The 25,953-nt window shown below is 38.3% G+C and overlaps 1 protein-coding gene across 1 annotated transcript in view; it reads right to left on the bottom strand.

Annotated features, from left to right (window-relative positions):
* The window catches only part of PRP4K (pre-mRNA processing factor kinase PRP4K), a 43,737-nt gene that overhangs the window by 2,200 nt on the left and 15,584 nt on the right, over nt 1-25,953 (bottom strand). The window contains exons 4-15 of the mRNA XM_054493558.2: nt 22,308-22,481; nt 18,916-19,071; nt 17,277-17,358; nt 15,838-16,048; nt 12,632-12,705; nt 10,787-10,877; nt 10,009-10,156; nt 8,165-8,302; nt 6,882-7,035; nt 3,328-3,442; nt 2,585-2,736; nt 904-990 (exon numbers count right to left, since the gene is read on the bottom strand). Of these exons, the coding sequence (XP_054349533.2) occupies nt 904-990; nt 2,585-2,736; nt 3,328-3,442; nt 6,882-7,035; nt 8,165-8,302; nt 10,009-10,156; nt 10,787-10,877; nt 12,632-12,705; nt 15,838-16,048; nt 17,277-17,358; nt 18,916-19,071; nt 22,308-22,481 (1,582 nt within the window). The remainder of the gene's footprint in view (nt 1-903; nt 991-2,584; nt 2,737-3,327; nt 3,443-6,881; nt 7,036-8,164; nt 8,303-10,008; nt 10,157-10,786; nt 10,878-12,631; nt 12,706-15,837; nt 16,049-17,276; nt 17,359-18,915; nt 19,072-22,307; nt 22,482-25,953) is intronic.

Genomic DNA, 25,953 nt, shown 5'->3' with positions numbered 1-25,953 from the left:
CCACTGCACTTCACCCTGGGTGACAGGTGACAGGTGACAGAGCAAGACTCAAGTCTCAAAAAAAAAAAAAGGGTTAACTCCAAGTTAGCAATGAAAATTAACAATAAGATAAGCATTAGCTGTTTGCACTGTACTTTCCCTACCCTGAAGTGGTAAGTGACAGACATGTAAATAAGTTAATACCATGAAGTATTATTAAGTGCTCTGACAAAGACAGGGACATATGATATAATAATGGGACAAAAATAAAGAAATCATTACTTCAATCTGGGAGTTTTCGAAAGGCTCATACAGAATGTGTATTTCAGCTGAGGCTTGAAGATGATACATTTTTTAGGGGGTTGGGAGTGAAGCAGCACAGGAAATGACTAAGCTCAGGGAGGTCTGTTAGCAAAGGCACAAAGGTCTGAACCAGCATGCCTTCTGGCCAAATGTGGAAGGGTGCGGGTTCTGAGTGCACTGAAGAGAGGTTTGAAAACTGAAGAAGGCAGTTGGATTTGTCATTCTGAGGAACTTAAGTATTATTTCATAGGTAACAGGGAGCCAACAAAGGTTTTTAAGCAGGGACAGGAACATGATCAGATTTGTTTTCAGAAACATCACTCCAGCAGCAATAAGAAAGCTGGATGGGAAGCCGGACCAAGAAAGTAATCCAAAGAAGATGTGACAAGGACCTAAATATGACCTATAATAAAAACAAATTAATTATGCTAGAAAAACATTTTAAAATCCCTCCATCTTTTCCATGGCCTGATGTGTTTTATTTAGGAATTGGTTGACAGCAAAAAGGAAATATTTACTTTTGTGTTTTTGTTTTTTTTAATTCACCAGCTCCTAGAATGACTTAGTACTCAATTAATTAACAATAAAATAACTATTGAATGCTGCATTTAAAACACTTACCCTCTCTGTTACTTTATCAACTTCTATGTACATGAAGTTGAGATTTTGATCAAAATGCTGATCTTTGAACACACCTTTTCGAATCATCTACAAAAGAAAACAAAACCTTGGGTTTTGAACTATTATGAAACAGTCTGGCCTACTCACAATTTAATTAATATACAATAAGTCAAATAAGTATGTTATTTAGTCTCTGTAGGTTTGTTTGATCCCAGATTCCCTTGATCCCAGGAATTCATTAACATCTTTGGAAAAGCAAATACCAATGCTGTACCTAAAACTACTGAATAACATGAAATTATATTTGTCCAGGCAGTGACTTAAAACAATTATAACATCAAATCGTGCTTTCACTATTTAAAATTGGAGAGTCAACAAAGACTTTAAATTATTTCTTCCTAAAAATATTACAGAACTCAGGTTTTTTCTCCTTGGCAGTTAGGAAACCTAATGCCACTTTACTAATTATGTTCCAACAGCCCTAATATGATACAGGTCAGACTTCATTAAAACTAATACCAACATAGCTCATTTTTATGTAACTTATTCTAAAAAAAGTCCAACCTAATAGCATTTGGACAATATGTACAAATCAGCCTGGTCAACATAGTGAAACTCCACCTCTACAAAAAAATTATTAAATAAATTAGCTAGGTGTGGTGGCACATGTCTGTAGTCCCAGCTACACTGGAGACTGAGGCAGGAGAATTGCTTGAGCCCAGGGGTTCGGTTCGAGGTTGCAGTGAGCTATAATTGTACTCCAGTCTGGGACACAGAGCAAGATCCAGTCTCAAAAAAAAAAAAAAAAAAAAAAAAAAAACCAACAACAAAACACAATTGAAAACACACAGGCTTCTGACCTTTACGAAAAATGTGCAAATCTTTTAGAAATTCAGCAAATAGGCTGAAATCTTAAAAAGCTAAGTTACGGCCGGGTGCGGTGGCTCACGCCTATAGCTACTCGGGAGGCTGAGGCAGGAGAATGGCATGAACCCGGGAGGTGTGGCTTGCGGTAAGCTGAGATCTCGCCACTGCACTCCAGCCTGGGCGACAAAGCAAGACTCTGTCTCAAAAAAAAAAAAAAAAAAAAAAAAAAAAAAAAAAAAAAAAAAAAAAAGCTAAGTTATGGCCCTCAGATACTTCAATAAATGCTTACATTCTTGCTTCATGTTAAACAGAAACTAGCATTATAGCTGAAGTATCAGGGGTGAGTTAGAAAGATATTAAATAAGAAAAGGTACCAAGAAAGGTACCTTACTTTCTCAAATAACCTCCAATCTTTAATAAATTAATTAACATCAAGTTCCTCTTACAATATCTAATATTCACCTATTCATTCTCTGACCACTAAGCACGTTCTTGTATTTTACCTAATTCGATCTACATCGTTTTCCATTCTGTCTTCCAAACATTTTGGAACTTTTACCAATAAGGGTGTATCCCCAAAATATTGCTGCTCTCTGTCCATCATTGAAAAAGTTCACTTATCTTTAGCACTTGGCTGATTAGAACCACTAATTTAAAACACCAGAAAAGGGAAAGACCCTAAGAAATCATGATAGCCATCTACCCACCTTTCTGAAATTTTTGTTTTATAGCTCACTAGTGGTGAGCAAGTGTCAGCAGTCTTGTCAGTTTATAAGAAACTAAGACCTTAAAGAAGCTTATACTAATGTCTTACCTTATTTGGCATCTTTCCTTTGAGATCCATTGCAAGCTTCAGCATATGGTTATTGGTTTTGCCAGGGAATAAAATTTTTCCAGTATAGAGTTCGTATAAGGTGCAACCTACAGACCACATATCTATACCATAGTCATAGCTTTTACCTATAACTGAAAACAAAATCAAAGTTTTAATATACGAGGATAAAGAAAACTGACAACTATTAATTTTTATTTCCACTAATGAGGGGCTACCTTAGCTTGGACTATAACCACAATCTTCATGCCTTAGTTTGACAATTAGTTTTGTTTTCTTTCCCACTAATTCTTAATAGAGACTCAAACTTAAAAACCTTAAAAAATGGAGGTGTGGGGGAGGAACTTAAAGGGCAAAAGAAAATATGTATTTCTTCTCTCATTTCGCCTTTGGTGGAGGTGCTAATCAGCCTCAACCAAGGCAACAGGAAAAAACAAAGGTCCCATACAATCCATAAATGTGATAATCAGACCTTGAATAATCAAGAGCAGTCTTCTAAAGTCGAGGATTTTCCACAACTGTTTTGCTACTCTTGCCCGACATGATCAAGACTCCTGTCACAACTACCTTCATTCCACCTGAGGAGGATGAACTTGCTATGGTTCCCTTCCTCATGAATGAACTCGTGCAGCTGCTGAAGTGTGATGGAAAACAGTGCTTAGACATTAAGTATGCGGTTTCCACCACATATGATGGCCCAGGTCAAAGAACATTAAGAAACTTACTGATTTCAGGAGCACGATAAAATCTACTGACAAGATAAGGTGTTATGTCATTATCCGCAACATGTGAAGCCGACCCAAAATCGCAAAGCTTTAAAATGGTTTTGGATTCATTAACCTGCAAAACATTTTTTCAAGGGAATTTAATTCAAGCCAGGAATAATTAATACAAATAAATAAAAATTATTGGCTTTGAAAAGTTTTATTAATTCCAATACTGAGAACAAAGACACTCATTTAAAAATACCTTTTCTATTTATTTTTAATTCAATTTCCTAACTATGAAAAGTTAATATGTATCAAATATTCATTACTATGAGTAAAAATTGTTTTCAGTGAGGAAATGGATACCACAAAGTACATTTAATTTTAACAACTGCATTTTTAAAAGGGTGGGGTACTGCGAGAAAAATATAATTTCATGAAGCAAAGCATCTTCTAAAAAGACCCTGAATACCTGAATAAAGTCAAGTTTTCTTACTAAGGAATCAGACTTAACTTTCAGTTGCCAGAGAATTACGATGGCAATGAAAGCAGAAGGGTGATTCAGATTAAACTTGGGCAAAAACAAAATATTCTTCATCCGAAGCTGCCATATCATCCCAAATTTAGCAATCACTTCAAGTCTAAAATATATTAAATCCCTTAAATATAAAGAAGGTATTAGTCAAGAAAATGTTAAATATATCTGGCAAAACTGATAAACATGAACTCTATATTAGTCATTTGTTTCTTTTTTCCTTTGTAAATACTTGAACATACACAGTAATAGTGACATCTGCTGAGAAAGGCTGGAGTTGCTCCCATGACTGCTGCCACTCATGAGTCAGAGGCATGTTCTGGATTAACAAGTGAAGGTAATTCATATTCCAGAGTCCCTTCCCCCCTTCAAAAGAGACACACACAAATTCCGAGTTGGGACTTGAACTTGGCCTACTGCTCCCACCCCAAAGCAGCATAACACTTTAGCCTTAGGCAGTCTCTATGGGGAGACTGGACTATTATAAATGATATCCAGAGTTAAGCTATTAATAGGAACAGAAATGATTATTTTTAACTCCCACATTGATTACTATTCTCTTCATCTTGGGAATCAGAAAAGCATCTTAAAATAGAAAAGTTATTTTAAAACTTTTTAAAGTATAAGCTGAATTCAGCTACTTAAGCAGTTTCAATACCCACAGAATACTTAAGAACCATTTTAAAATTAGAATCTATCAGTGGAACTCTTGGGCTGGCTAAAACGCCTTAAATAATAGCAGGGTATCCATACTCATATGCACTTCAGTTTGCTACACAACTTCTACTCCTGTCATGAGGAATGTGGTACTTAAACCACACTGATACCTGAAATTATGAGCTAAAGGCTTTGGATTTTCATTAACAAAAATCAGCTCCATGATTAAGGTCTATTTTTTCCTTCCCCAGGAAGAAGGGAACACATTTCTTAAATGTATGTGAAAACCTATACCAGTTTAGCATTAGGTTTTAAAAACAAGAGTTTCTTCTGTGACACTGGCAAATGTGTTATTCTTTAACCTCCACAATGGTTACAAAGATGCTCACTGCAAATGACCTTTTAAATTGTACATGTTTTGTTTATTCTTTGACATGAACCATGTACTTCACAATTCAAAAACAAAAAATTGGCTCACGCTTATAATCCCAGCACTTCGGGAGGCCGAGGCGGGCAGATCACGAGGTTAGGAGATCAAGATCATCCTGGCCAACATGGTGAAATCCCGTCTCTACTAAAATACAAAAATTAGCTGGGGATGGTGGTGCCTGCCTGTAATGCCAGTTACTCGGGAGGCTGAGGCAGGAGAACTGCTTGAACCAGGGAGTTGGAGGTTGCAGTGAGCCAAGATCACGCCACTGCACTCCAGCCTGGTGACAGGGCAAGGCTCTGTCTCATAAAAAAAATTGAGATAAAAATCAACTATGAAATTGGCCACACAAATTTACACTTCATTTTTAATGTACCTACCATTTCAATGAAATTACTCAGCTCCCCTAACTCCAAGTCACATTAGATATACAATACAATAATTCAGACCAAACGTAAAAATGGAATGCACCTCATTACTAATGTGGTTGTCTGGAAGGAAATATTTTAAGATATTAACAAAAAAGAAAAAGAGAAATATGAATTAAATAGCTTAGTTATTGATTTAAAAAAAAAAAACTCCCTAAACTTGAATGAGATTACCATTTTTAAAGAATTTATTTTGGCCAAGCATGGTGGCTCACACCTATAATCCCAGCACTTTGGAAGGTTGCAGCAGGCGGATTGCTTGAGCCCAGGAGTTTGAGACCAGCCAAACCTGATCTCCAAAAAAATTTTTTTTAATTAGGCAGTCACAGTGGCATGTGCCTGTGGGTAGTCCCAGCTACTGGGGAGGCAGAGGCAGGAGAACTGCTTGGGCTTAGGAGTTGGAGGTTACAGTGAGCCATTATGGCACCACTGCACTCTAGCCTGGGTGACAGAACAAGACCTTGCCTCAAAACAAAACAAAACAAAACAAAAAACAAAAGAAAAAATCAAAAGTATTTATTTTGTTATAGCTCCAAGAGTTCCCAATAAAGAATACCTTACGCACTTAGCTTTTAGTCTTCAGGATCTCTCCTAGGCATCAACTGTAGGAGAGTTGATAAGGAGAACCCATTTTAAAAAAACGAAATGCAGAATGTTACCAGCAGATAAGCTGGAATTCTCCAAGTTGCGAACACGCCCCAAACTGAAGGCCACAAAACAGGGTGAAGTAATGGGGCCGGGGAGGGGAGGAGTGTGTGTGTGTGTGCATTAATCACATCACTATGATATGTATGTATTTCAAAATTTCAAAAACATATACATTGTGAAATCTGCATGTTACCACCAGAAGTCATTAGTCGAAGCGGATTAAGATTTCAAAAGGTGAGAACACACGGACACACAGGGGAACAATACACACTGGGGTCCGTCAGAGGCTGGAGGGTGAGAGGTGGGAGAGGACCAGGAAAAATGGGTACAAACCCTCCACGACACAAGTTTATCCATGTAACAAGCCTGCACATGTACCCCTGAACTTGAAAGTTCAAAAACAAAATAAAATAAACTTCAAAAGCGATGCCTTTAAATATAATACCTAACCACAACTGAGCTTTACTGTGTTTGAGCTCCCAGGAGCCACAGCTTAGGGAGCTACAAAATTAGCAAACAGAAGAGTACGGACACTCCTTATTTCAAAACAGCAACATGTGCAGCATTTTTCTAAAGATAACAGAAGAAACTCATTACTACAGTGAAGCATTCCAGGATTGGTGCACACTTTAAATCCATCAGTCAAAAGAGAAAAAAAAGGGACAATTGTGCATTTCCTTTTTCTTCATACTTGTCAATAAAATTTCACTGTCCGATTTCCAAGAAAGATAAAAATTATTAATCATTTGAAATAGGTTATTAATATACTGAACTATGCTTCTAAGATGTTGTTTCTCATAGTAATAATATTATTGCTAGTAAGAAGTGAAATGTATGTTCAAGATGTATAGCGCAGCTTGGCTGTTTGACTTACCAGGATATTGTCTGGCTTGATATCTGCATGTAGGATATTGCATCTTTTAAGGAGTTTCAATGCCAGGAACAACTGCTGACTATAGGATCTTACAGCTTTAATATGAAGACCAACATCTTTACCATATTTTTTTAACACCTCTCGTAAGTTCATACTTTTAGGAGAAAATTTAAAAAAGAAAACAAAATAGGAGTTAAAATGCAAAATGGAAATATAAAAAGGCAAAAACATTTGCAAACATAAAGTAAAATCAAGTGCAATATAAAAATATGTAAGAACCACCCTCACATTTGATAAAACACATGGACACAGGAAGGGGAACATCACACTCTGGGGACTGTTGTGGGGTGGGGGGAGGGGGGAGGGATAGCACTGGGAGATATACCTAATGCTAGATGACGAGTTAGTGGGTGCAGCGCACCAGCATGGCACATGTATACATATGTAACTAACCTGCACATTGCGCACATGTACCATAAAACCTAAAGTATAATAATAATAATAATAATAAAATAAAATAAAAGAATAAATACATATTGAAAGGAGAGCATGTCAAATTGTATGTATATAACAGTTTCCCAATAAATTCAATTTTCTAAATAGGTAGGAAGAAAGATATGCAACGTAAAACTCCCATTTCGATTTTAGAATAGATTCATATCTGAAAACACAACAAAGCCATGCTGTTGAAGATAAAAATTCCTTCCTTGAAGTATTTCATTTTAAGAGAGATTCTCTGTTGACCTATGGGCTCCATGAGAGTAGTGCCTGGTATACAGTATAGTCAACTAACATTTGTAGATTCAAGAGACTAGCTGTGATTACGGTGGCTCACACCTGTAACCCCAACACTCTGGGAGGCCAAGGTAGGCAGATCAATTGAGGTCGGGAGTTCAAGACCAGCCGGGCCAAGATGGTGAAACCCTGTCTCTACTAAAAATACAAAAATTAGCTGGGTGTAGTGGTATGCACCTGTAATCCCAGCTATTTGGGTGGCTGAGGCACCAGAATCACTTGAACCCGGGAGGTGGAGGTTGCAGAAAGCCAAGACTGCACCACTGTACTCCAGGCAGAGCAACAGAGTGAGACTGTCTCAACAACAACAACAACAACAACAACAACAAAGACTAGCTGTTAACCGCAAGTTAAAAAACAAAAACCAGAGCTGTGTGGATAAAACACATCAAATACCCAGAAAATCTGTTACAGCATTTATCGAAAATGAGATCGTAAAGATGAAGAAGTTAAATTTTCAGCTTAAGGCACAGGTTTTGACATTGTACCTGAGGGGCTCGAATACGAGACAAAGATGCTGCTTGTGGTAGAAGTGCCTGAAGAGTCTCAGACAATGAAATTTGTCATCAGGATCAGCATCGTTAAGTTTTTTCAAGAACTCTAATTCTTTTAAACCAGTCTTTTGCCTAAAATAAAAAACAAAATTGGGTTAAAATTGAATCTATACAGAATTTAGGAGCACTAAGTAATATACTTGCTAGACCCAGTCTGATGATCAGGTGATGTGTGGGAGGAGTCTGTGAATTTTTAAGTACTAATAAATCGACTGAGAAATGGTGTCTCTATATATCATTCACATAATACTTTATATTTAGTCAACTACCATTATCATACATAGAGTTAATTTCCAAAATAATCACTGCACAAAACAGAAACATTGAGGAACAAACCCACCTTATTTTGATTTTTAAAAAATTTTGATTTTGCCTGAAGGAATATCAGTCTGGTATATTTTATCTCAAAACAGGCCAGGTGCAGTGGCTCATGCCTGTAATCCCAGAATTTTGGAAGGCGGAAGCGGGTGATCACTTGAGATCAGGAGTTCAAGACCAGCCTGGTCAACATAGCGAAACCCTGTCTCTACTAAAAATACAAAAATTAGCCAAGGGTGGTGGCAGGTGCCTGTAGTCCCAGCTACTCGGGAGGCTGAGGCAGGAGAATGGCTTGGACCCGGAAGATGGAGGGTTTGCAGTCGAGCTGAGATCGCACCATTGCACGCCGGCCTGGGCAACAAGAGCAAAACTCCATCTCAAAAACAAACAAACAAAAACAAACAAACAAACAAAAAAACAAAAACCACATCTTGACATTATTTTTAACAAAAATGGAACCACACTGCACACTAGTCTTGGTTCCTTTAAGAATGCAGTAATGGGCCAGGTGCAGTGGCTCATGCCTGTGATCCCAGCACTTTGGGAGGCCGAAGCAGGTGGATCACTTGAGGTCAGGAGTTCAAGGCCAGCCTGGCTAACATGGCGAAACCCTGTCTCTAGTGAAAATACAAAAATTAGCTGGGCGTGGTGGTGGGTGCCTGTAATCCCAGCTACTTGGGAGGCTGAAGAAGGAAAATCCCTTGAACCCGGGAGGCGGAGGTTGCAGTGAGCTGAGATCATGCCACCATGCCACTGCACTCCAGCTTGGGTGACAGAGCAAAACTCTGTCTCAAAACAAACAAACAAACAAACAACAACAACAACAAAAAACAGAACATAGTAATGGATGCCTTATCAAATTTTAACACTTGGTTATCTGAGGAAATTCTTGTTACAATTTGTCAATAAGCTACATTTTATAGTAAGCGGCTAAATACAGAAGTTGGGGCTTCCCATCAAAACAAGGTCCTTTCTAAGCCTAGGGCAATCTAAACTTAACACTTATTTCTAACATTTCAAAAACATTAAATTCATTTTAATACCAGCTCAGTGTGTGGTATTACAACATACAGGTATGGCAATTAACTATTGTATTGGAGGAAAACAGGAACAAATTAAAAAAAGGCAGATTCTCATCACTCTGATAAATTTTCACTTTTTTGCAGGTCACCATAGTGACAGCTAATCAATATGATCCTTTCATTTCTCAACTCGTCTTAAGATAAAGCAAAGGATGGCATAAGACAGGCAATAGAGGGAAGGAGTTTAAGTTGTTATTGGTGCATATAGTAGGTACTACAATGCACTCAAATGAATTAAAAATAATCAGCCTGTTGTTCTAGTACATATAATATATGGCTATAATTTTAAAATCCAGTCAAAAACAACTGTTTCCATCACTTTATAATTGCAATACTTGTTTTACACATTGTATCATGTATCACATCTTCTGAACTTACATGAGCTCATTGTTCCTGATGATCTTTACAGCCACTTCTTGGCTGGCTCTTGCATTGTCTCTGGCTCGCACAACGTTACTGAACACACCTTGCCCAGTGTAGCCATACACATTGTAACGTTTATCTAGGACTTCACCTATGTTCACACCTAAAAAAGCAAATTGAAAAATTAGAATTCTGACTATAATAAATAGAATCAGAAAGCAGGAAACACAGTGCAGTCACTTAAAAATTGTGTTAAATCTCTACTATTTGGTTTCCTAGACACAATGAAGAATCAAAGCCACGTCTCCACTGATCACTCTATCAGAGTGTGGTTAGAAGCTGCATGCCTACTTCAGATCACTACAAGAGTTCCTGTTGTGCCATCAACTGCTGATGATTTTAACACTGAGTAAGTCTTTCCAACTGTAGTCCCGCATGACAAATACCACATGACTGGCATCCAAAGTTTCCTGTTTGTCGTTTTTCTTGGTTTCAGATCAAGACGAGTAAGTGACGTACCCCTTCCTTCTGGAAGACTATCTCATGGCTGAAAATAATTTTGAATATATTTAGGTTGTACATCAAGACTTTACCTCACCTCCATTTGTGATGTTTCTGGGCTGCTTTTAGAATACACACGAGTTCATGCAGCTGTTGGATGTGCCGCACTTTTTAAAGATGGCACTGTGACGTGATTTTTCAGAGTTCTCCAATAATCTGTGATTGCATCAAGCAGCATGCTTTTGCATGGTGTTACAATGAACTCTAAAGTTAATATAAAATGTGAACTTACGATAATAGCCTTCTGCATCGGTCCAGTTATCTCTGAGGTTGGGATTCTCTTTGAAATCTTTTCCAATGCCAGCGGCCCGAAGACGAGCACTCTGAAATTAAAGAGGCAACATGAACAGTTTACCCACTTGTCAGACATTTAAAGCACTTCCTTTAAAACACAAAAGGGTAACACCAGATATAATTTAGTAAAAGCATTTTATTCCAAATTAAATAAACTCTTACTATCACTTATGTAAATCCAACATAGCTGAAACATGAGACCAAAGTATCTTGATTCAAAATAACACTAAAAAAAAAAAAAACCCTCCCAGCCTGGGCAACACAGCGACACCCCTTCTCTACTAAAAATTAAAAAACAAAAAAAGCCAGGTGTAGTGGCGTGTGTTTGTAGCCCCAGCTCCTTGGTAGGCTGAGGCAGGAAGATCGCTTGAGCCCAGGAATTCAAGGCTGCAGTGAGCCATGATGTCACTAATTACTGCACTCCGCACTTTAGTCTGGGACAAAGTGAGACCCTATCTCAAAACAAAAGAGAAAAAAAAAGAAAATAACTCAAAACCAGATACAAATTTCTATAGCTGTTATATCATTTGTGTTCTTCCCATACATGCATGAAATGTAGTAAGTCACTGGCTGCACTAGTTGACACTACGTGGAAAATTGAAAAATAAGAATATATGGTACTCCTGATGATTGTTTTTTTTTTTTTTTTTTTTTTTTTTGAGACGGAGTCTTGCTTTGTCGCCCAGGCTGGAGTGCAGTGGCGCGACCTCCGCTCACTGCAAGCTCCGCCTCTCTGGTTCACTCCATTCTCCTGCCTCAGCCTCCCGAGTAGCTGGGACTACAGGCGCCCACCACCATGCCCGGCTAATTTTTTTTGTATTTTTAGTACAGACGGGGTTTCACCGTGTTAGCCAGGATGGTCTCTATCTCCTGACCTCGTGATCCACCCGTCTTGGCCTCCCAAAGTGCTGGGATTACAGGCGTGAGCCACCACGCCAGGCCCTTCTGATGATTCTTTATTGCACCTTACTCTCCGAGATACCCAGAAGACCCTTCAATATCAACCAAGCAAATGAGTACTGACACCAAAATTGGGTCAATTCTCATTTCATCCTCTCCTAATTCATTTATAGGTTGGTGTTCCTATTGCTGTGTGTGTGTGTGTGTGTGTGTGTGTGTGTGTGTGTATACATACATATACATGACTATTTATCTTACCACATTTTTATTTTCCCTGTTACATTTATCTTCTCTACCTCCTCTTATGAAGGCCTCTTCTCATGTCCTTTGAAATTTATACTGAAAATGTCCCCAAGTTTGACCATGTTCATAGTTGAAGACTTCCAACATAAGGCATTGATAAAAATTTAAGAAAAAAATGGCGAAATCACCAAAATTTCTTAATCTACTCCTTATAACATTTCCAATTCTTCAATAAATTCTATTAATAAGTTCTCAATCACCTATTAATATAATATAGAGGCCCCAAAGTGGAGTCTATTCTAATAAAGACCTAGAAAATACTGGTATCTCCTTATGGCACCTAACTACCACATGTATGTGTATGTATTTAAGTATACAATACTGTACAAATGACTACATGTTTATCATTTGGTGTTTGATTTTTATAAAGCTCTCAAATTGTTCTGCCATACCTGTCTTAAAATTTTTGACATTAATTTTAGACTTATAAGATGCAAAACTAGTAGTTTTCAGATTCCTTTCACCCACACTGTTCAAAATATTTATTACATTTGCTTTATTCTTCTTTCTCTATATGTATATACACACCCATATATTTGTTATTTTTTTTTGTTTTAACACTTGATTTAAAATAACTTACATCAAAATACGCAGCAAACATATCATCAGATTCTGTAAACATATCAGGTGCCAACAACTTCTTCTGAGATGAACCTTAAAGGAAATTAGCATTAATGTTTGCAAAGTGAAGAGACAATTTAAAACACAAAATAAGTGAATGGAAAGTCATTAATAGTAATTCAAACATTTTTGCCCTCTTGCACATCAGTTTCCCAACAGTATTCAATTTAGAATCACTTTATTAACATTTATGATACATAAAGGTATTCACTTTTTAGTAACAGAGTGCATTTCAGAAAGTTGAAAGACCGGCCGGGCATGGTGGCTCACGCCTGTAATCCCAGCACTTTGGGAGGCCGCGGCGGGTGGAACACCTGAGGTCAGGAGTTTGACACCAGCCTGGCCAACAAGGCGAAACGCCATCTCTACTAAAAATACAAAAATTAGTCGGGCATGGTGGCAGGTGCCTGTAATGCCAGCTACTTGGGAGGCTGAGGCAGGAGAATTGCTTGAACCTGGGAGAGGGAGGTAGCAGTGAGCTGAGATCGCGCCACTGTACTCCAGCGTGGGCGACAGAATTAGACTCTGGCTCAAAAAAAAAAAAGTTGAAAGACCCAATGTTAACTTTTACTATTCTTAGTTTACATGAATAAGCTAATAGCTAAGCAATGACTTTATATTAAAATAAAAGCTCATCTTTAAAAAAGGTTATTTGCACCTTAAATCCCAAAAGGTTAATATTTCCACTATAGATCTAAATCTCTATGTATCTCTCCCTTTAAAAGTCCAATAATCCCATAGAAAACTTGGCTAAAAAATAAAAGAAGTTTCTAGAAAAAAAAATCCAGTCGTTTTAACCATATGAACGCATGCTCATTATCACTTACATTAAGGGAAATGCTAATTAAAACTACAATGAGGTATCAATTTCTGACCTCTGATACTAGCTAAACATCCAAAAGTCCAACAACATTCTGGTAGCAAGGCTCTGGATATACAAGCACTCAGAAAGACGGCAAAATGGTATAACCCTTATAAAAGAGTGGAATTTGGTAATACATAGCAAAATTATATATTCACTCCCTCTTCTGACCCGGCAATCCCACTTCTAGGGAACTATCATAAAATACAGTGGCCAAGAATTAAAGAATGACTTAATGCACAACGCCATTATAATCAGTACCCAATGAACAGGCAAAAACTGGACACAATTCAAATATCAAAGAATGACTGAATAAACTATGGCAGAGCCTATAAAAAGGAGTGAGGAAAAGCATATTGTTCTATGTATAGTCTGGTTTTGTGTGGGTAGGTAGGATACAACATATACACACATACATGAAAGAATGTATTATTAAGAAAAAAAAGATGATTCCTAAAATCAAAAGCAAATGAAAATAAACCTAAGCCTATCAAATTTGTGGCATACCATATAGAGATTTCAAATGATTTTAAAAGACAGATAATTGTGCCTATACAACTTAGAATGTATCCTAAAAGCAACCACTGAAATTTTAAGCCACAGTTAGTACATCTAGTAACGATAATCATACTGATGTCTTATGTGTATAAGTTTCAAGATAACCTATCAGTAATCATGTTAGGAACTAAATTTTTCACTGTAATAAAAGAGATAGAAATATAAAATCTTAAGTTAATAAACCCCTATAATCTCAATTTTAAATTGGCAATATCTGTGTAAACTCCTCCTTTCCAAAAGAGTATCTACTTCCTAACTTTGTCCAGTGCAAAGGCCCAGAAATCACAGACACTAGTAAGTGTGCTGTGATGTCTAAATGGCATTTCCTATTAAATGGAACCAGGGATCCTTGGAAAAATAGCTGATTCTGCTCTGGGCAGGACATGCACAAGATAAACCTGTGCATCTTGCTAGAACAGGAGTCAGTAAACTATACACAGACTGTGAGCCAAATCTAGCTGGCTGCTTCTTTCTGTATGGCCTATTTTTACATTTGTAAAGTGTTCGGGGAGGGGGGAAACAGAATACTTTGTGGCAAGTGAAAATTAGATGAAATTCAAATTTCAGTGCCAAAGTTTTTTCTGGAACATAGCCATGTCCGTTCAACAATGTACTGTCAGCCGGGCGCGGTGGCTCACGCCTGTAATCCCAGCACTTTGGGAGGCCGACAGGCAGATCACGAGGTCAGGAGATCGAGACTATCCTGGCCAACACAGTGAAACCCTGCCTCTACTAAAAATACAAAAATTAGCCAGGCGTGGTGGCAGGCGCCTGTAGTCCCAGCTACTCGGGAGGCTGAGGCAGGAGAACGGCGTGAACCCGGGACGCGGAGCTTGTAGTGAGCCGAGATCGCGCCACTGCACTCTAGCCTCAGTGACAGAGTGAGACTCTGTCTCTTAAAAAAAAAAATAATAATAATAATAACCATGTATTGTCTGTGGCAGGTTCCTGCCCTCCAACAAGTTCACTATATGGAACTGTAGAGGAAAAGGCCAATATAATTACTAAAGGCTCAACCATTTACTACCTAACCTCTTAGACAAAAAGTTTGCTGGTTCCTGTTCTAGAAAGTAAGAAAGCTATATTGAATACTAAAGGGCTGGGCCAAAAGGACAAGAGAAATCAACTGAAAAAGGGCTCCTTTCCCCAACCCAGTTAGAGAGACCAATCTGAGCTTCAGAAAGAAAAATAACAGCACCAGATCGAAACACATCAAGCACATAATGACACCAAATGATGAACACCTAACAAAACAGTCAAAATCTCATTAGATATCTCTGGAGGTTGCTAGGGCACCAACTCTATTCTAAAAATAAAGAAAATAATAAACATGTATTTACTCTGCCTTTCCTATACAAACTATCTTTTGGGGTAACCAAAAAGTGGAAACCTCTTATTTAATGTTTTAAAACATTAATGTTCTTAACTGATAGAGATACAAACAAAGTACTCAGAGGGGGAATAAAATCATAATTGGATTTGCTTTAAAATAGCAAGCAAAACAAAAGGTAATGAGTATGTGAGAGTTCAGTATACTATTCAGGATACGTGAACTAATAAAAACACATTTATAGAGAACATTTGTAAGGACATATTTAATATTATATTACTGCAATATTTAGCAGAAGCAACATGTCTAATCCCCTTTACTTTTCCCAATCCCACCCCAAATAAGGTCTCTTATTATAGTTATAGAGCTAAAAATCCAGAGACAAGCGCCGCCAGGACAAAACTCTATCTCTCACCATTATTCTGTTCAACTGTCATTAGATTATGCTTGGCTTTCACTGAGGCCTCAAATGTATCAACATTTTCCCGTTCATACTCTTTAACATCAGCAGCTACTCGCTCCAGAATGTCATCTGGAGATGGTGATCGTGTTCTCGTACTGCTCTGAGGGCTGCTTGGTTCAGATGGCACAGACATATTGCTATCTTCAGCAAGGTATTTATATTTCTGTAATAACAATACAGAAGATAATACTTTCATAAAATTGGATGCTATCCAAATACATTCATGGCTAAGAGTTGCTGCAGTGAAAAGTTAAGAGAACGTATCAAATAATGTAACAAACCAAAAGGTATTTATTGGTTCAATCAAATCCACAATCCCTTACGTAATTTCTAAATTCACAAAAATCTGAAAGTTTTTCTTTCTTCGGTGCATATTCATCAGGTGGCAACACTGGACCTTATCAGATGAGATACCATTTATTGTCTTATTTTCTCCCCAGTGTGACTATTATAGTATGCCTCACTGTAGAAATATTAATGTGTTTGATTATGGGGTCTGCTGCAGACCCCACTGATGGCACATAATAGATGCACCATATCACCTTTCTAAAACTCAAAAATTTCTGAGTTCCAAAGCACATATGGCCCCAAGGGTTGGAGGTAATGGGTTCTGGACCTGAGCAAGAATAAAAAAAGATTCATCCACATCTTCAGGGATATCACTTTATTAACTACAATTTTACCAGTGTCTCAGAAAAGTAAGCTTCCTCCGGAATTAGTTTTGCCCTACTTCCTTTCTGGTGATGAAAGTTCTGTCCTTCACTCCAACGTGGCATACTGTTACCTGATTTACGGTTTGCTATGTGTGTTTAGGTAAGCTGCCACAGCTGTTTTCTCCTTTTGTCTTCTAAGGAAGAGCTGACAACCTTCCACGTCACCAAACCTTATAATTAAATGGCTATATCAAGATCTTCCCCACCCAATCTTCTTCATCATCTGGCTCTAGTCTTAAAATTATTTTTCAAATGTTTCATTTAAACCACCACATTCACATTACAAAACTTGCCATTACCAAATATTAAAATATTTACTTTATTCACATAGTAACATGCATAATTCTTTGCTAAATAAAATTCCTCCAGTTTATTCTATACTCATACATGTTCATTAACTTAAAAAGAAAGCAAACTTCAGATTCTCATGTTTTATAGAAGAGGTTTACATCAGAATTCTATGTATAAACAACCAGAATTCTATGTATACCCAACAAACAGCAACCATCTCAGTTTTAGTAACTAAAAAAATGATCATTTTTTCAAACCTCACAAAGATAATTTTATATATACTCTCCTTTTCTAAGGACCTGTTCAACTGTTATTAATGTTACATTTTTGTTAAAGTAAAAAAATCTTTTACTACAATAATGATTATTTTTCATTAAAATCACATACCTGAACAATTGCCTGCCTTTGGATTCTTCTCTGTTCTATTAGGGCTTCTTCATCTTCTTCCTCTACATCAAAGTCTTCAAGGCTTAAAGAAAAATTCAAACACCCTTAAGAGATTCTAAAACCATACCCCTTATACATTTTAAAGTTAAAGGCAGGTATCAGTAAGTTACAGCAAAAGTCTTAAGTCCTATTACTTTTATTTCCAAACCATCTCAGTTAACTGCCTGGTTTGGAATGTGGGGAAGTAACATAACCTTTGTCTCAGTTTTCTTCTCATCTATTTCATGGCACCAAAATTGGGAATAAAAGAAATAACTCCAGGTTTACAAAAGTTGCCACTAGTTTTTCCATGACCTTAGTAAAGTCACTTTACCTAACTAGTCTTAGTTTTCTCACCTATAAAATGACGGCAAGGGTAAGATAAGTAAATTGCTACCTTTTCTGGATGTCAGAACCGCCTGAAAGCTCAAGAAAGCTATACCTGTATTTCCCTATCAAAAATGCACATGCAAACATGTGCATATAATCTGAAGGGGAATGTGGCTCTACTCCGAAACACCGCCCCCAACCCTCCGCACTTATCCCTCAAATACCACCTCCACAATCTTTATGATCCTTCCCAGTGCAACTTTTTCAATGATCTTACCTGCTGAATGTTTGCTGCAGAAGAATAGGCAAACTACACTCTGATTATATCAGAATCTATGTAGAATGCCCTTCCCCCATCCAACTTTAATCACCTGGTTTTAATCAGGGTTTTTCATCCTTAGCATGATTTGTTTTTTGATATGGATAGTTATTTTTGTGTGTGTGTGTGTGGGGGGGGGGTTATCCTGTACATTGTAGAATGCAGTATCCCTGGCCTCTAGCCAACAATCACAACAAGAATTGTCCTCAGACATGTCCCCAGGGAGGCAAATAACCTCCTGTTCAGAATGGCTCTAGATTTGTCCCATTTATTTTTGAGATATTCCACTTAGACAATCAAGTCTGCATTTTATTTATTTTTGTTTTTTGAGACAGGGTCTCACTCTTTTTGCTCAGGCTGAGGTGCAGTGGTGTGATCAAGCTCACTTCAACCTTCTCCCCCCAGGGTCAAGCGATCCTCCCACCTCAGCCTTGACTACAGGCGTGTGCCACCAGGCCTGGCTAATTTTTGTATTTTTTGTAGAGACAGGGAAAAATGTCCCCACAATTGTATTAGACACTTGAAATGTTTCTACATTTTCACGTTGTAAAAAGGACACTCATCACAAAATAGCCTCAATTGCAAAGTATGTATCATCTAACACAAACTCAAAGGTCTAAACTTTTATAGAAAATTCCTCCCAAAATCTAGTAACTCTGGCTGGCAGGACTAATGTATGTAGTGTTCATAATAAAAACAAAGGGTAGGCTCACAATAAAATGAAGGCCCAATATTCACTCCAGCCAAAGCTGAAACACCTAAATTCAGAAAACCGCCCACTAACTCTGTGATACGACCTACACAATATTCACAAAAGACTAATTTTCAAATTCAGAGCCAAATTAATGGAGCCACTTATAATATTTTGGTGGAAATTATTCAACAATTTCCAAGTCAAATAAGACTTCTCTAAACTGGAAAAACAAAGTTATGGGAAAGTTCTATTCTTACTTATCATCAGACGAAGATTCCTGCTCAACTTTCATTCCTTCAGAAAGACTTCCTTTAAATTTATCTTCCTTTACTTTGCTTCTGCTCCTTCGTCTACGACCACCCCGTGATCGAGACCGCCTTCTCAAGCGTGATCTGCTCCTCCGACCTCTGTCCCTATTTAAAGAAGAAAAGACAGGTATACATTTTTTTTAAATGTCAAAGTGGGAAAGGCATGCATGTGTGGGCACAGGGGATATGCAGAAATTCTACTTTCTACTCAATTTTGCTGTAAACCTAAAACTCTTCTAAAATATAGTCTATTTTTTAAAAAGGTTGTTTGAAAATTTTAAGTAAAGGAACAGAACATCAGAAAGACTGAGATAATCAGCTTAGCTGAAGATAACTAAAACATACCTACTCCTTATCAAATTCCGAACTAAGAAATTATTCCCATGGATATGAACTTGAACTTGAATATAAGCTCTATGGGGATAAACACCTACTGTTTCTTTGTATTCTTATAGCACCAAGGTTGTATACACAGGCACTGGAGTAAAGGGAGAGACTGAAAAGTGGCAAAAGGGAACTTGGAGTGATGAAAACGTTCTCTAACTTGAGTGTGACTTATGTGTCTGTCAAAATTCACACAACTTTACAACAAAAAGCATTTTACTTTATGTAAGTTATATGTATGTTTCAATGAGCTCAACTTAAAGAAAGCTCACTAACATGACAGTAAATGAGTACTTAAAAAAAAAAAAAGCTGGGGGCTGGGTACGGTGGTACACACATATAATCTCAGCACTTTGGGAGGCCAAGGCAGGCAGGGAGCTTGGGAGTTTGAGACCAGCCTGGGCAACATGGCAAAACCCTGTCTCCACAAAACATACAAAAAAATTAGCTGGGTGTGGTGGTACGTGCCTATAGTCCCAGCTACTGGGAGGATTCCTTGAGCCCAGGAAGTTGAGGCTGCAGTGAGTCGTGATCGCACCACTGCACTCCAGCCTGGACAACAGAGCAAGATCCTACCTCAAGAAAGAAAAGAAAAGAAAAGAGAAGAGAAGGGAGGGGGAGAGGGGAGAGAGAAAAGAGAAAGATGGGAGGGGAAGGGAGGGGTGGGGTGGGGAAGGGAGGAAAACCCTCAGGCAAGGAGAATGTCAAGAGAGATGATAGCAGAGATGAGAATAAAATCTCAGAATGTGCAAATTGGAGTAAAGAATAGTAACAGATCAAATTGAGCTGAATATTGGTCCAACATGAACACACAAGGTAAATCAGAAACAGTCAGAACATGTCACAACACCCCCAGAAAGCCTCAGGAATTGGAGACTCCCTATCCTCTGCAAGATGGTGTGAGGTAAGAGCTGAAGACAGAATTGATTGAAAGCCTTTATAAACAGCCAGACTCGGTACAGTCCCCTCCCCAACTCAGTGGAAAATGTCAACCACTCCCTTCACATTCTAGCAGAACACTTAAGATTTACTTTCTAGAGAAGTGTTGGTCACTCCAGATGCTGAGAGGCACATACCAAAGATAGACGGATTATAAGGAAGTTTACATTATGAAGGAAGAGAACTCTACTGGTAGCCAGGTCTATTTCCCAGGAGGAAATGAAAGGATTCCGGAAAACTCACAGCCCAAGAAAATACATCTACAGTCACTGATATCCAAAAATATCTAATTACTCTGAAGTGATAGCCACTAGCTGACAAGTTCTACACTGTCACAATAGAAGAAAAAGCCCATCCAGCTTTCTCAGTACCTAAATATTAAGTCAGAATAGGCAGCAATGAAGGATCCAGCTGTGTGAGGAAAGTCTTCAGATGAAAAGGTAAACATGCAGCAAAAGGAACCTGGGAAGAAACACAATATAGCAAAGAAAACTATAAAGAACAAAAAACTCACAAAATAACCTCGCTATTGTCTGAGAGATAAAAAATACTATTTCCGGAAAACAAGAATAAAACGTTAATACGTGGAACAATACAGACAGTCCAATTGGAAAAAACAGAAAGAAAGAAAAAAAAAAAAGCACAAAAATTTCCCAGAAGGCCATAAACTCCCTGCTTTAAAGGGCCTATCTAGTAATTAGCAAAATAAATGGGGATAATGATCCACATACCGAGGCACATAATAAAATTTCAGAACACAAGACATTTTTTATGAAAAGGGAAGAGAGAAAAAAGCAAGTCTTGAGATCAGCTTGGAGCCAGAAGACTAGCAGTGTGAGAAGGAAGGTCCTCTCTTCCCTCCTCTCCCAACTATTTGCTCAGCAATGAATACATACACGATCACAATGATTATACTGACTCTGGAAGAACAAAAAAGTGTGATGAAATTAGGCAAAAGTGAAACATGGGTGAGGGGTAGTATTAAAAACCCTCATTGTGGCTGGGTGTGGTGGCTCACGCCTGTAATCCCAGCACTTTGGGAGGCCGAGACGAACGGAGCATTTGGGGTCAGGAGTTCGAGACCAGCCTGACCAACACAGTGAAACTCCATCTCTATTTAAAAAAATACAACAACAACAAAAAAAGCCAGGCATGGTGGCACGCGCACCTCTGTAGTCCCTGCTACTTGAGAGGCTGAGGCAGGAGAATTGCTTGAACTCAGGAGGTGGAGGTTGCAGTGAGATCGCGCCATTGCACTCCAGCCTGGGCAACAGAGTGAGACTTTGTCAAAAAAATAAAATAAAATAAAACCCCTCATTGACCAGAGTGTACTCAGACCATGCATTTCCACTTCTAGGAATACAGCATACAAAAATTCTGAAAGATAAGTAAAGATGGCTACAATATAAGCCTTTGTTTTTTAAAAATTATATTCATTACTTCAATTAAAAATGTTAAAAGGTTGGCAAACAAATACCCATTTATGTTTTATATCAAAATATTTCATGTATGTATGAATTTTAAAAAATGATTCCCTGCTTTATAAACCACCTTTTTAACCTATTACTGACTACATATGCTTCAGATAAAATGGTTTCTATGGCAAATTAAACAGGCCTTCGCCAAAGTCTACAGTGACTATCAATATGCAAAATTAATATAAAATGTAAGAAACTGGGCTATATATTTACTACTGTATGATCTACCTTGCCGGTTAAAAAAAAAAAAAATCCCCAAGCCTGGCTCATTTAGTATTGAATTTATAAAAGAGAGAAAAAAGTCTTACTTTTAAAAGATTAATTTTATTGCATCTTAAATGAGCAACGATTTGTTTAAAATTCAAAGGAAACGATATAAAAGAAAACCCATGTGTAGAGATTGCTGGTAAAAGGAAACCATGGGAACACAACTATGATTTTTCAGAGAAAACTGGTCTAAAAGAAAACCTACCAACTGAGCTCATTGGTGGTTCAAAAACATTCAGAGTTTAACGAATCACAAGGATGAAATGTCTTTACCTTCTCCGAGGAGATCTGCTTCTTCTTCTTGGAGACCTGCTACGTCTGAGTGGGGAACGAGACCTCCTTCTAATGGGAGATCTACTTCTTCTTCGGGTTGGAGACCACCTATTGATGGGGCTGGCATCTTTTGATCTTTCACGTCTACTGAGGATATCATCTCGAGGTCGTGTTCTTAAGGGGATCAAATGCAAGTTAAAAGAAATATAAATCAAAGTAAATGAGTTTTTTCTATATGCAAGGAACATCTATAAGAAAAGGCACATTAGCCTAAAGAAAGTGAACTCTGATTAATGTGTTTTGTAACAAAACTTACTCAGATGACCACAATGACATTTTGGTGTTATTGCAGGCAAACAATGAAAGGTCTTATTTCCTCTGGTCCCACAATTTGAAGAATTACTAAAGGTTATTCTTTATATACTGATAAAGTCACTGATTCTAATTTCAAATAAACAACTCAAATAAAACCTCCCCAAGTGAGTATAATACTCCATTTACTCCAATATTCCATTTTCATTGACAACCTTTTCTTTCTACATCCTGACATTTCTCCAATTAAGGATCTTTTTTTTTTTTTTTTGAGACAGGGTCTGTCACCCAGGCTGGGGCGCAGTGGCGCAAACATGGGTCACTGCAGCCTTGTCCTCCCAGGCTGAGGCAATCCTTCCACTTCAGCCCCCCTGAGCAGCTGGAACCGTTAAGGGCATGCCACCACACCTGACTAATTTTTTGTTTTGTAGTGATGGGGGTCTCACTATGTTGCCCAGGCTGGTCTTGAACTCCTGGCCTCAAGTGGTTCTCCCTTGGCCTCCAAAAGTGCTGAGGTTACAGGTGTGACCCACCATGCGCGGCCAAAAATCTTCTTTTTAATGTCAAGTATAATAGGCCAGGCACAATGGTTCACACTTGCAATCCCAGCACTTTCAGAGGCTGAGGGAGGACCGCCTGAGCCCATGAGGTTGAGGCTGCAGTAGCTGTGTTTGTGCCATTGCAGCCTAAGTGACAGAGTGAGAACTTGTCTCAGAAAAAAACAAAAATAGTAGCTAGGTGTGGTGGCTCACACTTGTAATCCCAGCACTTTGGGAAGCTGAGGCAGATGGATCACTTAAGCTCATGAGTTTGAGACCAGCCTCGGTAACATGGTGAAACCCTATCTCTACAAAAAATGTAAAAATTAGCCAAGTGTGGTGGCATGTGCCTATAGTCCCAACTAATAGGGAGGCTCAAGTGGGAGGACTGCGTAAGCCTGGGAGGCAGAGGTTGCAGTGAGCAGAGATCATGCCACTGCACTCCAGCCTGGGTGACAGTGTGACCTCCAGCCTCCCCAGAAAAACCCCACAAAAACCCAACTTTTCAACACTTATCACACAAGTACCTTTCAGTGAATTTTACTCTTGTTTAATGTGATATTTGTATTACAACAGGCCTTTCTACAGCTTAATTTTTTAAAACAGGTTTTGAACATTTCTTAATGTTATTCCAGGTTTGGTCACAACTATTCAATCTGAACAGTCAGATTGTAAATAGGTTTGTCTCCATAATCAAATAATTTTACAGCATTTTCCTCATTTATTATTATTATTATTTTTTGAGATGGAGTTTCGCTCTTGTTGCACAGGCTGTAGTGTAATGGTGTGACCTCGGCTCATTGCAACCTCCGTCTCCCGGCTTCAAGGGATTCTCCTGCCTCAGCCTTGAGTAGCTGGGATTACAGGCATGAGCAACCATGCCCAGCTAATTTTACATTTTTAGTAGAGACAGGATTTCTCCATGTCGGTCAAGCTAGTCTCGAACTCCTCACCTCAGGTGATCACCCGTCTCGGCCTCCCCAAAGTGCTGGATTACAGGCGTGAGCCACTGCAACCGGCCTTCCTCATTTAATAAAAACCTAAAAACACAACCTGCCTTGCACGTTTCAGCACAGTATACAGAACCCAAGAATCTTTCTCTGATCCAGCCAAAATGAGCAAGGTAGACTTTGACTCAGATCTATAGTGCTTACTTCTTGGTAGTGGTTACTTCTTGATAGGGCCATCTGAGGAAACTCTTTTATTTAATCTGCTCACACACACGCACAGTCTCAAAAGACCAGTTAAAAAATATAAATGGGCTGGGCGTGGTGGCTCACGCCTGTAATCCCAACACTTTGGGAGGCCAAGGCAGGCAGATAACCTGAGGTCAAGAGTTCGAGACCAGCCTGGCCAATGTGGGGAAACCTCGTCTCTACTAAAAATACAAAAAAAAAAAAAAAAAAACCTTAGCCGGGCATGGTGGCGCGCGCCTGTAGTCCCAGCTACTTGGGGAAGCTGAGGCAGGAGAATTGCTTGAACCCAGGAGGCGGAGGTTGCAGTGAGCCAAGATCACACCACTCCAGCCTGGGCGAAAGAGGGAGACTCCATCTCAATAAAACAAAACAAAACAAAAACAACACACATATATTTGTGTATATATATGTATATATAAACGGATGGGATAAAGTAAACTAGTATAGAAGGAACAGAGTGTTGTCTGCTAAAATGCAATGAAAATAAACGGTGGCTCAGGCCTGTAATCCCAACACTTTGGGAGGCCGAGGTGGGCGGATCACGAGGTCAGGAGTTCAAGACCAACCTGGCCAACATGGTGAAACTAACAAAAATTAGCTGGGCATGGTGGTGCATGCCTGTAATTCCAGCTACTTGGGAGGCGGAGGCAGGAGAATCGCTTGAACCCAGGAGGCAGAGGTTGCAGTGAGCCGAGACCGCGCCACTGCACTCCAGCCTGGCAACAGAGTGAGACTCCGTCTCAAAAAATAAAATTAAATAAAATAAATAAATAAATAAAAATAAAGAAAATAAAAATGTTCACCCTCACTAGTCACCTAAGAAATTTCGATTAAAACAATTTTTGGGTTTTTTGTTTTGCTTTTAAGAGTGAAAAAATACTATATGGTATCCTGGTAATAAAGGTTTTCCTAAACTTTCCTAATAAAGTTTTAGGAAAAGGGGCAGTTTACATAGTCATAGAAGTAGAAGTAGAAATTGATCTAACTTTCCTGGATGGAAATTTAGCAATAACTTTCTAAAATGTAAATGTACATACCCTGAGACTTTGCAAGTCTATGGGTCTTCTATGAGTCTATTCTATAAAGAAACCTCACACATAACCAATGCACATCTTCTCATATAATAGTGAAAAACCGGAACCAACCTAAATTTTTCATTAGTTTCAATAGGAGAATGATACTATAATACATCTACACTGAAATACCAGTTACTGTTAGGCAGAATGAAAAACAATCTATATGTTTTGTCGCAGAAATGTTTCCTGAAAAAAGCAAGCCATATGTGAATATGAATAATATGACTCCAGTTTTGTAAAAAAAAAAAAAAAAAAATCCCTCATATCCATGTTATTGTCTGTACAAAGAAAGACCTAAGATAACATAAATTTCTAAGGAGTGGTAGTGGAGAAATGAAAAGGGAGCCAATTTACAGGCTTATTTGGATTTCTCTTTAATAAGTATGCGCCACTTTTGTAATTTTAAAAAATATTTTTGTTTCAAATACTCAGCTCTAGTCCTTAATAAACACTTCAGAATTTGCTCTTCAAACAAAGCAAACTGAAAGACCACCAGGATAATTAAGAAGCACTTGAGATAACA

This window comes from Pongo pygmaeus, chromosome 5 (assembly GCF_028885625.2).
Source record: "Pongo pygmaeus isolate AG05252 chromosome 5, NHGRI_mPonPyg2-v2.0_pri, whole genome shotgun sequence".
Classification (NCBI taxonomy): domain Eukaryota; kingdom Metazoa; phylum Chordata; class Mammalia; order Primates; family Hominidae; genus Pongo; species Pongo pygmaeus.
The sequence above is the reverse complement of the archived record's forward strand: the minus strand, read 5'-3'. Positions and strand labels throughout refer to the sequence as shown.